Source organism: Choloepus didactylus, chromosome 7, assembly GCF_015220235.1.
Source record: "Choloepus didactylus isolate mChoDid1 chromosome 7, mChoDid1.pri, whole genome shotgun sequence".
Classification (NCBI taxonomy): Eukaryota; Metazoa; Chordata; class Mammalia; order Pilosa; family Megalonychidae; genus Choloepus; species Choloepus didactylus.
Genome location: NC_051313.1, coordinates 93,426,509 through 93,439,409, shown reverse-complemented (window position 1 = coordinate 93,439,409; position 12,901 = coordinate 93,426,509). Strand labels below are relative to the sequence as shown.

Here is a 12,901-nt window from a genome sequence, read left to right as displayed (position 1 = left end):
CCTAAGAAGGCATCATGACTTTAAATTGCCCCCAATTTCCACCCTTGTCAGGGATGGGTTTGAAACAGAGGCTTCTGGCTTCTTCTTGTCCTGGGCAATTGAAACTGTATCTGCCCTCAGAGACACAGATTTCTGAATTTGCTAATCATAATCAAAAGCCGGGATCAGTGTTCAGCCACCCCTCACCCCACCCCCATTTTGGGGAAGAGCCTCCCTTCAGCCAACTGTTCCCTGGGGCCCCAAGAAGAACTGTGTTTCTAAATCACCCCTGCTTCCGCCCCTGTCTGAAGGCAGTGTTGAAACAGGCTGCTTTTTGTTCTGGGCTTATTGAAACTGTAACTGCTCTCACAGCCTAGACACAGTGTTCCAAATTCACTAATCAAAAGCTGGAATCAGTGCTTGGTCATGCCCCCTCTCCCTAATTCTTGGGGAAAAAGACTTTTATTTCCAGTCAGGGACTGGATCCTGGGGTGGCTTGCTGTGAGAATGGGGGATGGTACCAGCTTCTGCAGCATTGAGGATTTTCCTCACAGCTCTTGACCACAGGTTGTCAGTCTCTTCCTTTCACTCTTCCCTGGATGGTGTACAGTGTTCTGGTCTCCAGACCCCTGAACAGTTGTTTCAGACAATTCCTGGCTGTTTACTAGCTGCCCTGGAGGACGAACTGAATTGGGAACTCACACTCTGCCATCTTGCCCAGAAACTCCCCTGCATGTGATTTTTTAATTCTTTCTCAATGGCCCTTTCTAGACAGACAGACATCCCAGTTTTAAGAGGATGTATTTCTTCATCTCTGAAATGAAGAAAATAATACCTCCCAATAATATCTTATCTCTTCAAACCAGTCTTTTTCTTGGATTTCTCCTTTTAACTCAAATGTTGTTTTCTGTGTATCCATTATTTGATAGGCCCTTCTCCTTTCCTTCTTCCTCCCCTTGACACTTAGGCCTAAACTTGGCTTCCTTTCCTTGGATTGCTGTCCTAACCAGTGAAAAACACTCTATTGCCTTCTTTTCTCTTCACACCTTTACATGAACCATGTGCAGAAACTTTCATTCACCTTAAATATGTTGTGACATGACTGGTAGAGTTGTTTAAGGATAGAGGGTTGAATAATTTATTTATGGACATTCAAGCAAATTTCAAATAAAAATTCTTCCTAAAAAGATAAAGCAAGGAGTAGAAGGTAAAATAAATGGTTTTTATCATGGAAGAGCCCTTTCTAATAGTGGAGAGAAGGGGTGGGGGGCATTGTTCTGTGTTTAATCTAAATTTATTTATTTTTGACCAAACCTAAAATTGCAAAACACATAAATCTGCTTTTCTCACATTCTGTGACTTGTGGGTGGATTTTCCTTAAAAACTTCTTTATAAATATGTATATCACCTTCTAAGTATTTAATGTTTCTTTTAAGTATTTCTTTATGGCATGTTTCACAAACAGATTGTGTGTATATAATGTTATAAGGAAGGTATTTAAATGTATTACTTCTATTATATATTCATAGAACAAGAAATTTATATACATAGAATGAGATGATGGACTCATTGCGTTGCTTTTACATAAAACAACCTGATTTTATACCACAGTTGAGCATGTTTGTCTAATTCTGAGTTTATTTTCTCTTTGGATAATTTGTGGCATCATTTTAAGCTTAAGTTTATGTTTGGACTCTTCTCCAAAATTCTTATTCACAGATTAGAATTAACAATAATAATTATTGTATTGTTGTCATTGATATTTACCAGTTATCATTTGCAAGTTCATCTCAACACAGTTTGAATATCTGTTTGTAAAAGCCTCAGAGACTGAGCTCCACATTAAAATTATTTGGAAAACTTGGTGATTTTCTTCACCTTTTTGAATTTATAGTCATTCATTTTAAATTGTTGTGTTTTTTTTTTCTTTTTTTTTTTTTTGCTCTAATAATTCAGGAAAATTGGACAGGTCAAATGTTGGGTGCTGTGACTGGCTGGCATTTATGCGGGTTGTTCATATAGGATTTAGCAAAAGGTGTCATGAAAACCAGAAATTTAATCTATAAGGCAATCAGAGAGAAATAATTCTCTTAAGCCTATTCTCAGTATTTTATCATGCCCGTTCTGCAACTGTAATTTATTTGTAGATTTGTCAAAACGTGTAAAGCTATATTGAATAATCAGGATAGCAGGAATTTGAGACTCTATTTACATTTCTGTTTGTCACAGGAATTAACATTTCCCCAGAATTATGTTTGCCTTCCTTTGAGGTTCTCTTAATTCCAGCATTTTACTATATTTGATAAACAGGCTGAATATACATTTTATTTATTGGGGGTGTGAGAAGCAATGAAACTTCACAAATTTCAACTGGTATTGCACTCTGCTGATAAGAATGGGAGTTTGCACCTCTCTGAAGAGATTACACGATGTAGAATTGGAAAGCAAATTGTATTTACAAAAGATAGGATGACGTTCCTAATAGGTGTTCAGAATAGGCTATTTACTCTCATATTCTGCTGAGCTTTACTAGAAATAACTTTATTTTTAAAAAGGATAAATGTGATTGACGGTAAAGCATTCCCTCTCCACAGATACTTGTCTAAAGGGTTTACATTAAATTTTCCTGATGGGCACATAGCAATATTTTATGCTGTATCTGTGTAAACTGGTAATGTGGAAATTTAAAAATGGTATACTTGTTTGCTTCATGTATCGACTACTTAGATTATTAGATTTATATCTGCAGTTTTGGAATAGGTGTCGCAATATGATGTTCTGACAATAACTGTCAAAGTTGTAATATTGGGATCTATTTTCACCTTGTTGCTGAGGTAAGGTTATTGAAATTAACATTTGGTCTGTCAGAAGGATCACTTGCTATTTCTTGTCATCAGTGGTTTAATGCTGACCTAAAAAGCTACTGATTAATTTGAAAGTTATCAGTGTCCAGGCTGTAGAAGTACATGGTACATGATTTAATGCATTTCCTGTCTGGAATGAGGATTATGAAAAGGCCAACAACTCTGAGCTACAATGGTTTAAAAATTAATTCCTAATTTTTCTTTGTTCCTCATTCATTTTAGATTTTGGATTTAGTTAAGGGGACACATTACCATGTAGCCTGTCAGAAGTACTTCGAGATGATACATAATGTAAGTGAATTTTTTTAACTTTATAGTCTCATTCTTTTTCTTTTGTTACTCTTTGTTTCATGTGGGGTTCTCAGTTGTAACAATAGAAACCACTCTAGCTATTTTCTGCAGAAAGGGGTTTATTAGATGGTATTAGGTAGCTTATAAAATTTATAGAAAGACCAGAGAAACAAAGTTGGATGTTACAGAACCAGGAATATTATTAACTAGGAGAAACTACATCATGAGATGTACTACAGCTGCCACTCACCACTCTACATGTAGGGACTAGTCCAGGGGCCAACAAACATTTCTAAGAGCTAGATAACAAATGTTTTAGTCTTTGTGGGCACATGGTCTCTGTCACAACTGTTCATCTCTGCCCTTGTAGTCTGAAAGCAGCCGTAGACAAAATGTAAATGAGTGGGCATGCTTGTGTTCCTATAGAACTCTACAAAAACAGATGGGCCACCAAGAGGCTTAGTTTGCTGATTCCTGAACTAGATCTAGAACCTTTGCCTCAGCTGCCCCAGAAGAACTAGAGGCTTTTGCCGTCTTGCTTGCAGAATATCTGTTTCTTTACCTTGTTATTGCCACTTCATGTTGCTCTCAGGCATAAACCCGAAAGAGTGGCACTAACTGATATTAAGAACATAAAGGATGGTAGAAATTGTGGTACACAGTTAAAGACATTCCCATTGACATTTAAAGAAATGTACTGTATAGGCCAATAGAACACATCTGCATGTCAAATTCAATCTGTGTGCCCCCAGTTTGCAACTCTGATTCTGAGCATCAGTTTTTAACCTGGAACAGATGTCCACGAATGGGGTGTGGATGTCCATGCACCTCTGAAAACATTTTGTCTGTGAGTGCATATGTCCATTTTTCTGGGGCCCATGGTATTTATCTGGTTTCAGAGGGATCCATGTCTCTCACACACACCCAAAGATGTTGCATTTATTGTACTCGTTAACTACTATGCCATATTAATTTTTAAAGTTTCTTTTATGTGTTTTCTGTTTTGCTTTCATGAAATGATTTTTCAATTCTAGTTATGTAATTGCAGAATATCTTGTTTGATAAGATGTTTCATAGAAAGAATATATTCTATAATAATACCAATGATAATGAAAATAATGATAATAGCAACCAATATCTACAGAATCCATAATGCATTAGTTTCCAGTCTGCACTACAGCACCACAGCTAGGTACTATTATCCCTGTTTATGAATAAAGCTTAGAGAATCTGAGTAACCTGTGGAACTTGGTTTTGAACCCAAGCTGTCTAATTCACCTAAACTTGTGCAGCTGACCATGGTTGTGCTGTTCTATAGTATCTGGTACTGTATTTGAAATAATTGCTACTGCGGTCATTAGCATTTTCCTGGCTAGATTCATGGAATAGTAAGCATGGAGGGACTTTAAAGATCACATGATCCATCATCCAACATCTTCATAGTTGATACATGAAGAAATGGAATCTCAGAGATTCTAAGTGACTTGCCCAAGGTACCACAACTGGCCAGTGGGACAGCTGGAGCTAGAATCCAGGTCTGCTGTGGATCCCATCCTCTTTCTACTGTACCAACTTCTGAAAATATTTTTCTTATCTAATAAACATAAAGAATTTCTTTTTACAGAATAAGGACGAAACGTCTTTAAAATACTAAGCAACAACAAAATCTCATTAGTTTTATCAGAATAGGAATCTTTATTAGATAAGCCACATACATGTTTGTTGTTTTCAGTTCCAGTTTTGCATAACTCCTACCCTTGTAGGCTGCATTCCTAAATTTGCTTCCTCAGTTTTGGAGTGTTTATTTCATACATGTTTGTAATTATCTGTGGACACTCTTAAAAAAAGTCCTCAGAGTTTTCACAAATTGCATTTTTACATAACCTCTTTCCTTTTTTTTTTGAATGAGATATGAAAATTAGGTTTACAAATTGAGTTTGTGAGATAATCACTTAAAAAATGAGTATTTTTTTAAATTTCTCAGTCTGCTTTTGTAGTCTATCATTCCTATTGATTATTTCCATAAGGGTATTGCTGCTACTACTACTGCCAGTTTTTAAAACTTGCCTTAGATTAATGAAGATATTAAAAAGATATGTATATAGATTCTCCCACATATAGAAATAGCTTAAGTTAAACCACATACAATGCAGTGAAGTAAAAAAGGCTATTTGTATTCACTAATGTCCCATATAGATTTTTAGATGTTAATATCTCTCTTTATTGTTTTTTTTTTTTTAATTTGATTTAAAACAGGATCTATTTTTGTTAGGTTTCTGCCATCCTGCCCCCACCCCCGCCACCAAAAAAAACCATAACCTGTGTTTGTTTTCCTGAGCCCTCACTCAGATGAAAGTTTTGAAAATGAGTTAGTTAATTGATACCATTTGCAGCAGCACTATGATAGTTCCATATGGCTTTTTTGGTAATACCAGCTGCCTCATAGTAAGTTGTCGTTGCCAAATCTCTTGATTAAAACTCAAAGATCCCATAAGTAAAACAATATTGCTTCCATTCCTTTAAAATCTACATTTGCTGTGACAGAAATATGAGACCCATGCTTGTGTGAAGGTCATTGCATGCAATATGTGTTGATTCCAAGCAATTGTTTGAGAGATAATCACTTAATAGATACCAAAAGCTGGCCTGCCTGAAATAAGTTTGCCCCAATGTTTTTAGGGAGTAATGTTTAATATAATTTTATAATTTGGTGTTTTTTTACTTTTTGCCTGTTCCATATATAACAGAAAACACTAGGCCTTGTGTAGATTAGTTTCTGGACTTTAATTGTTAACAATTTCTTTAGCAATAGACCACTTTGAACACTGACTCACACACTGGATACTTATTTTCCAACTAGCTGAGCATAATTTTTTTTTCTGTCACATAAATCCTTACAGAAATCTAATTAAAACCTCTCACATATTTTCCTGCATTCTTGGACAGAATATACCAAATATAATTAAGCCTTTTTATAGTAACTCAGGATCATCAATATGGATATCAATTAAAGTTAGAAGCCACCATCATTTCTCACCTGGATCACTGAAATAGCTTCCTAACTCATTTCCGGCATCTACACTTCCCTCATTCCATTTCTTTATCCTCCACACAGCTACTGGAGTGATCTTTTTTTTTTTTTTTTTTCCTCCCCCAGCAGATTAGTTTTATTGCATCTTTAAATTATCACAAATAAGTCTTGGGAATCATCTGGCATCTTATTGTTTCCATAGCTGGACAACCTTAGATCTTATTCATCAGCCCCTTGAACTGTTCCTTTTTCAGAGACAAAGATAGCATCCAAAATTTTTCCGATAGCCTTGTTTTTAACTGTTGTGGCTTGCTGAATCAAAGCAACTGAATTTGATACAAGTTCAATGTTGTTTTCCCCAAGAATTAACTTGAAGAAATCATTCTGAGCTTGAGATACTGAACAAGCAATACAATCCTCGTCCAAACTCTGCGGATGTATTTTCCATACAAGAATTTTAAGATTTTGACAAGAGACCACTCTCCTGTATAACCATATTAATGGGGAAGTGAGCGTACACAGACCTCAACTTGTAATGGAAGCCCAGTGTAACACCTTTGATCATGTTTAGTACATGATTACAGATAGTGCAAACTGTAGCCAGTTCTTTGTATTTCCCCCCACCGTTTGTCGACTCGAAGCCTCTTCTTTCTCTTTCCAAGGACTGAGTTCTACATTGATGTGATTGAAGCCCCTCTGCAGGGTTCCTCTGGGAACAATAAGTTTGTATCCCTTTAGCATGATATCAGTGTTTTCTGGAATGTTGACAGTCTGCTTACTGAGAATGGTCTTCATTCTCAATGTAGAGATGTGGCAAAGCAGAGAGATCTTTCAAAAAGGGAAATCTGATCACTTTAGTAATTTGTTTTAAGAAAACTTTAGGAGTTTCCCAGTGCTCTTCAGATGAAGTCCAAAATTTATAATGAAGCCTATAAAGGCCTCAACACCCTCCTTCCTCTAGATTCCAGCTATATTGATCTTGTTTCATATCCTTTAAAGTATGTTGGGACTTCTAAGCTAATATGACAGAATGACAGTGCATCACAGAATTTCCCTCTCCTACCACCTAACAAAATATGCAAAACACTTCCACAAGGAAAACATCACCCACAGCAACCAAACAATTAAAGGGTAAAGGAGAGGAATGGAATAGTCACAACAGGCATAATTGTGAGAATTCTCACCAAATACTCCTAGATCTGGAATGAAACAAACTGAGTGTTCTTATCTCTTTCTTTGAATAAGGAGTAAAAGAAACAGCTGCTGGCTCCTGAGTAGAAATAAGTGAAATGGAGAATTTAGATATGGATACCTCTCTCTATATATTACTTTTTCTAATTTGATTGATTGATTGATTATGAACTTTAACATATATACATAACAGTGATAACTTTCAAAGTACGATTCAACAAGTAGTTAGAGAGCAAATTTCAAAGAACATCTTGGGTGATAGTTCCACAACTTCAGCTATTTCCATTATTATAAAATACATCATACATACAAAAAAATGTTAACTTTCGATGTATAGCTCAACAAGCAGTTGTATAGGTAATTTCAAAAATTGTTATGGGTTACAGTTCCACAGTCTCAGTTCTTTCCCCATTATGCAGTATAAGGTATATACAAAAAGGTGAAGACTTTCAAAACACAATTCAACAAGTAGCTGTAGAACAAATTTCAATGGATATTATAGGTTACAGTTCCACCATGTCATTTACCTCTTTCCAGCTATTCCAACACCCAAGTATATATATATAAAGTTTCACTATTCATAGACCTTTGTTAAATCTTTTCTTATTTGTTGCTACTCCTTCCTCTCACTTAATCTCTTTCTCTATCTTCAGGGGTGTGTAGGCAGTGAGCATCCTAACTTGTTTATATTGAAAGGGGGTGTCAACAGAATGGGGAAGGGGGCTGCATCTGACTGTTGATCTTAAAGAGGCTGTTGCCTCTGGGTTTTAGGACTTGTCTAGCATAGGAACACTCTGGTGGATTTAAGTTTCTGAAAGATAAAATTAGATGAGTAATATAATATAATATAGAATCTCAGGTAGGGACCTAGGTATTTGGGAATGCCTTTGGTAAGGGCATGGCTTACTGTGGCCATTTGGGATGTCTAGCTGGAGCTTGCATGACAGAAACCTCCAGGATAGCCTCTCAACTCTATTTGGGATCTCTCAGCCACTGTGACCTCAGCTTGTTGTTACCTTTCTTTTTTCCCCCTTTTGGCCAAGTAGGAATTTTCAATCCTCATGCTCATTTCTGGGAGTCATGTCCCACGTTGCCAGGGAGATTCATTCCCCTGGGAGACATGTCCCTCACTGTCGGGAGGTTAATGAATTTATTTGCTGAATTGGGCTTAGAAAGAGCAAGTCCACATCTGAGCAACAAAAGAGGTTCCCTGGAGGTGCCTCTTAGGCATAATTATAGGAGGGCTCAGCCTCCCATTTACAACCATAAATTTCACAAGAGCAAGCCTCAAGTCGAGGACTTGATTTATTAAGTAGTGGGTCCCTAATTTCACTTAATATATATTCTATCCCAAGGTAAATGGTCAGTTTCTTACATTATCTTCACTTAGTTGTACAATCATCAGTTTCAACTTTAAACAATTCTAATTTGATTTTAAAGTGAGGTCTATTTTTATTCTGAACTTTTATTCCTCCCCATCTCACCACACCACTCTCAAAAAACCCCTAAGTTTATTGTCCCTAGCAGTCCCAAGCAACATGACAGGAAACTGAATGGTAACCATGCACACTTCCTTCAGCCAACAATTTAAGTGAAATAAAGGAAGCACTTAAAAGACAAAGAACCCATCCTGGAAGAAAATAAATTCAGTAAAAAGAAAGAAATTTCATAATTTCATCATGCTATCAAGTAACCTAATAGATTACAAGTTTAATACATTGAGCTCAAAAAGAAGGCAATAACAAGGTAAGTTATGAAGGGACAATTGCAGACCTAAGAGAGAAAGCTGAGAAACAACCTCATTGTACAGAACTGTGGTACAATCCAAGGCACTGTTTTAGTTGGTTGATTAATAACAAGTATTAGTTAAAATGGGGATTCATAAAATATATGTACATTCCTTAACCATTATATTTTAAAGTTAAAACATTTAAATGTCATTTATTTGTTAATACATAATTTAAAGGAAAGATTGAGTATCTTATTTTATGTGTTTGAATATTTTATGTGTTTGAGTGTCTTTGACTAGTCTTTCTAAAACATTTGATTTAGATTTCATAGAAACATCAACTCTTTTTGCATTCATATTTCTTTGGTTTTCCCCATAACAACCCTATGACATAGCCACATATTATCTCCATTTTATAGATGAGGCTTATTAAGCCTACGGTATTTAATTTTGTTCATTTTGAAGTCTAGTAATTCAGCTCTATCCAGGAAGTCATTTTTGTGGAGATTGATATATATTGAAATTTTAGCTATGTGAAAGAAAGTGTAAAATATCCCCAATATTTAATTATAGCGCAAGATACTAGATTATTTTTGCTGTGTTTCCTATAATCTTTATAGCCAAGTTTAACTGTAAAAATAATATTTCTAATGAAGATATTGTTGTCACCTTGTCAGTTAAATTTATTTGACTTTGAATAAAACCTCTTGAAACAGATTTCAGAGCAACTAAATGATCTAGTCAAAAGATCTGAAGCCTAATTCAGACAAAAGCATTTACTAGTTCTATGACTTTGGGTAAACCATGTAATCTCTTTACGGCTCAGTTTCCTAATTTGTTGATGGAGGACATTCAACTAAAGGACCCCCAAGGTCCTTCCAGTATCTTAACATTCTCTATTTGTAAAACGTAAAGCCTTCTGACTGAAATGTGTTAATAAACTTACTTCTCAAGAAAACCTTTGCAAAATGCAGTTAATATAATATCTCCAAGTTTTTAATGAATTGGTTGAAAAATCAAAATAATAAAGGGAAGTTCACAAATGACTCCATTTGTTAAAAAAATATAGATGTATCTTTAAAAATTCAGAAAATATTTTGAAATTAAGCAGCATAGTAGCCAATAAAAAAGTGTTCTTAGTGAGCTAAGCAGTAATTTTAAAAATCAGTTTGTACGCTAGCAATCTGTTACAGTTACTGTAAACATACTGGCTCACATGCATCATCAACTGACTAAAGAGAATCCTGGGATGCTCAGGTGTTTACCGCAAAAGACCATGTTTCTGTTTATTGGTCTACCCATCAAAAGTGTTTATTCTGGACCACAACAACTCCTTTTCTACCCTGCTGTTCCATCTTAAACTTTCATAGATTATGCCTGGCTCTAATCACATCACTTATCTACTTAAAGATCTTTAGTGATTCCCTGTTGCTACACTATTAGGTCCACACTATTTCACCTGGTTCTGAAGGCTGTCTGAGGTCTGGCCCCAGCCTGTCTTTCTGTCCTCCTTTCCTATTCCCTTTATCTGTTTTTCGCACCAGGCTATCTGAACTGCTTCCTAGAACACTCCCTCTTTACTTTGCTCGTGTAGTCCTCCTGCTTATAATGCCTTTTCCCCTCATTAACCCAGGTTTTCATTCTCTCCATCCTTCCAGACCCAACTGGAATAGCACTCCCCTCACCAAGCCTTCCCTGATCTCCCTGGACAGAATTATTCTCTCTACTGTGGAGCACAGTAGGCCTTTATCCATGACCCTTATCACTCTTCCATTCTTGACAGAGGTTTTTAAGTATATGTCTGTATTAGTCAGAGTTCTCTAGAAACAGAACCAACAGGAGAGGGAGGTAGGTATGTAAATATTATGAGATTTACTATAGGAATTGGCTCATGTGACTATGGGCATTGGCAAGTCCACATTCCTTAGGGTGGGCCACCAGTTGGGAACTTTAAAGAAGGTTTTGATGAATTCCCCAGGAGAACCTGGCTGGCTGAAGTAGAAACTAGAAATTCTTCTTTCAGAGTGCTGAAATCATCACTTCTCCCTTTAAGACCTTCCACAGATTGGATGAGACTTCTTTCATTGCTGAAGGCAGTCTCCTGTATCAATTATAGATGTAATCAACCATAGATGCAATCAACTGATAATGAGTTAAATCTATGAAATATCCTTACAGTGATAGTCAGTCCAGTGCTTGCTTGACCAAACATGAACACCATAACCTAGGCAATTTTACATATGACCTTAACCATCACAGTGTTTTATTGGCTAGAAATCCTGGACAAGATGCTATAGGAACCCTAAGTCCATAGAATGTTATGATTCTGTAAGACAGTGATTCCAAGTTGCTCTCTGAAAAAAAATTTTTTTTTTCCGAAACAGAAAATATTGGGAAAGATTAAGTTAAACAAAATTAAATAGGTTTCTTTACTATAGGACTTGTCAGAGCTTTTACACCAATGTGTGTTGTGGCACACATACTCACAAACAGGTTTGTTTCCCAAACTTATTTTTTTTTCAACTTTTTTGTTTTGAAGTAATCATCAATAAGAATTGGTAATGACTTGGACATGGCCAGAATTGAGGGCAGAGTGTGGAAGGGAGTGGGGGCTGGGAAAGTAAGGAGGGAAGAGATATAAAGTAGTCCCCACAGAATGAGTGGTGATACCAGTCACTGAGAATGTGAAGAGCAGAGAAGAGGGGAAAGGGTGAATTTCATGTTGTTTAACCTGTGATTGAGCCATATAAGATGTTGAGAAGGAGTGCAAGTAGGAAACTAAAGCTAAGTGCAGAGGTTTGGGATAGAAATATAAATTCAGAAGTCTTTAATTTAAGACATTAATTAAGTCCCATTGCAGTAGTGGTTGAAGCTGGCCCTGAATGAAATCATAAAAGTAGTGGATTGAGTGTTATGAAAGAGAAGTACTAAAGTCCACGTTTCAGATGTTAAAAAAGTTTTAAGTGAAGGCTGGGGCAGTTTTTGCAACCCCTTTATTTATAGTTTTACTATGTATTAATGTGATACAACTCTGGTTTCTTACACAGGTCGATGATTGTGGCTTTTCTTTGAGTCATCCTAATCAGTTCTTTTTTGAGAGCCAGCGGATTCTAAATGGTGGTAAAGACATCAAGAAGGAATCCATCCAGTCAGAAACTCCTCAACCCAAACCAAGTGTCCAGAAAACCAAGGATGCATCATCTGCTCTTGCTTCTTTAAATTCCTCTCTGGAAATGGATATGGAGGGTCTGGAAGATTACTTCAGTGAATGATTCTTGGGTAGTTTAGTACCCCTTTTTGCACACCAAATTTCATTTCCTTTTTTTTAAGATTTTGCCTTTTTTCTTTTTTCACTTTTTTATCTAATTTTTCCATCTACCACACTCCACCCCAATATATCCACATGTATACACACTTCTTAGGAAAACAGGCTTGCAGGTAAAATAAAACCTCCACCGTATTTTCATTCAACAAGAGAGAAGAGGAAGAATTTCTATTGAAATCTAACACCCAAATGGTGTGGTTTAAGCCTGTTTTAGGAGATAAAGACAGCTTTCTGGTCTGATTGTAGTTCCCTAGAAACAATATAACTGCAAACATTATTTTAGCCCTATCACTTTATAATTTTGACTCTGGTCCATTTTTTATTAATAAATATCAAAATAAGTATATGTAAGTGTTTGTGTATGGGTGGGATCGGACAGTGCCTCTGTTTTTTAAGTGGTATTTTAGAGTTTCCAACACCGACAATCAAATAACCAATGAAGATTTTATACTCTTTTTTCTTTTTTTTTCTTCCTTCTTTTACTTTCCTTT

The 12,901-nt window shown here is 36.1% G+C and overlaps 1 protein-coding gene across 6 annotated transcripts in view; it reads left to right on the top strand.

Annotated features, from left to right (window-relative positions):
* Nucleotides 1-12,901, top strand: part of PRIM2 (DNA primase subunit 2) — an 804,531-nt gene that overhangs the window by 357,403 nt on the left and 434,227 nt on the right. For 4 of the 6 annotated variants that reach the window (XR_005217813.1, XM_037842555.1, XM_037842554.1 and 1 more), the window contains exon 13: nucleotides 3,066-3,134. Coding sequence is in view for 5 of the 6 variants with exons in the window: in XM_037842555.1 (XP_037698483.1) it covers nucleotides 3,066-3,134 (69 nt within the window). In the remaining variant the exon portion in view is untranslated. Of the gene's footprint in view, nucleotides 1-3,065; nucleotides 3,135-12,132; nucleotides 12,757-12,901 lie in introns of those variants that run through there. The other 2 variants (XM_037842552.1, XM_037842551.1) reach the window with 1 other exon arrangement.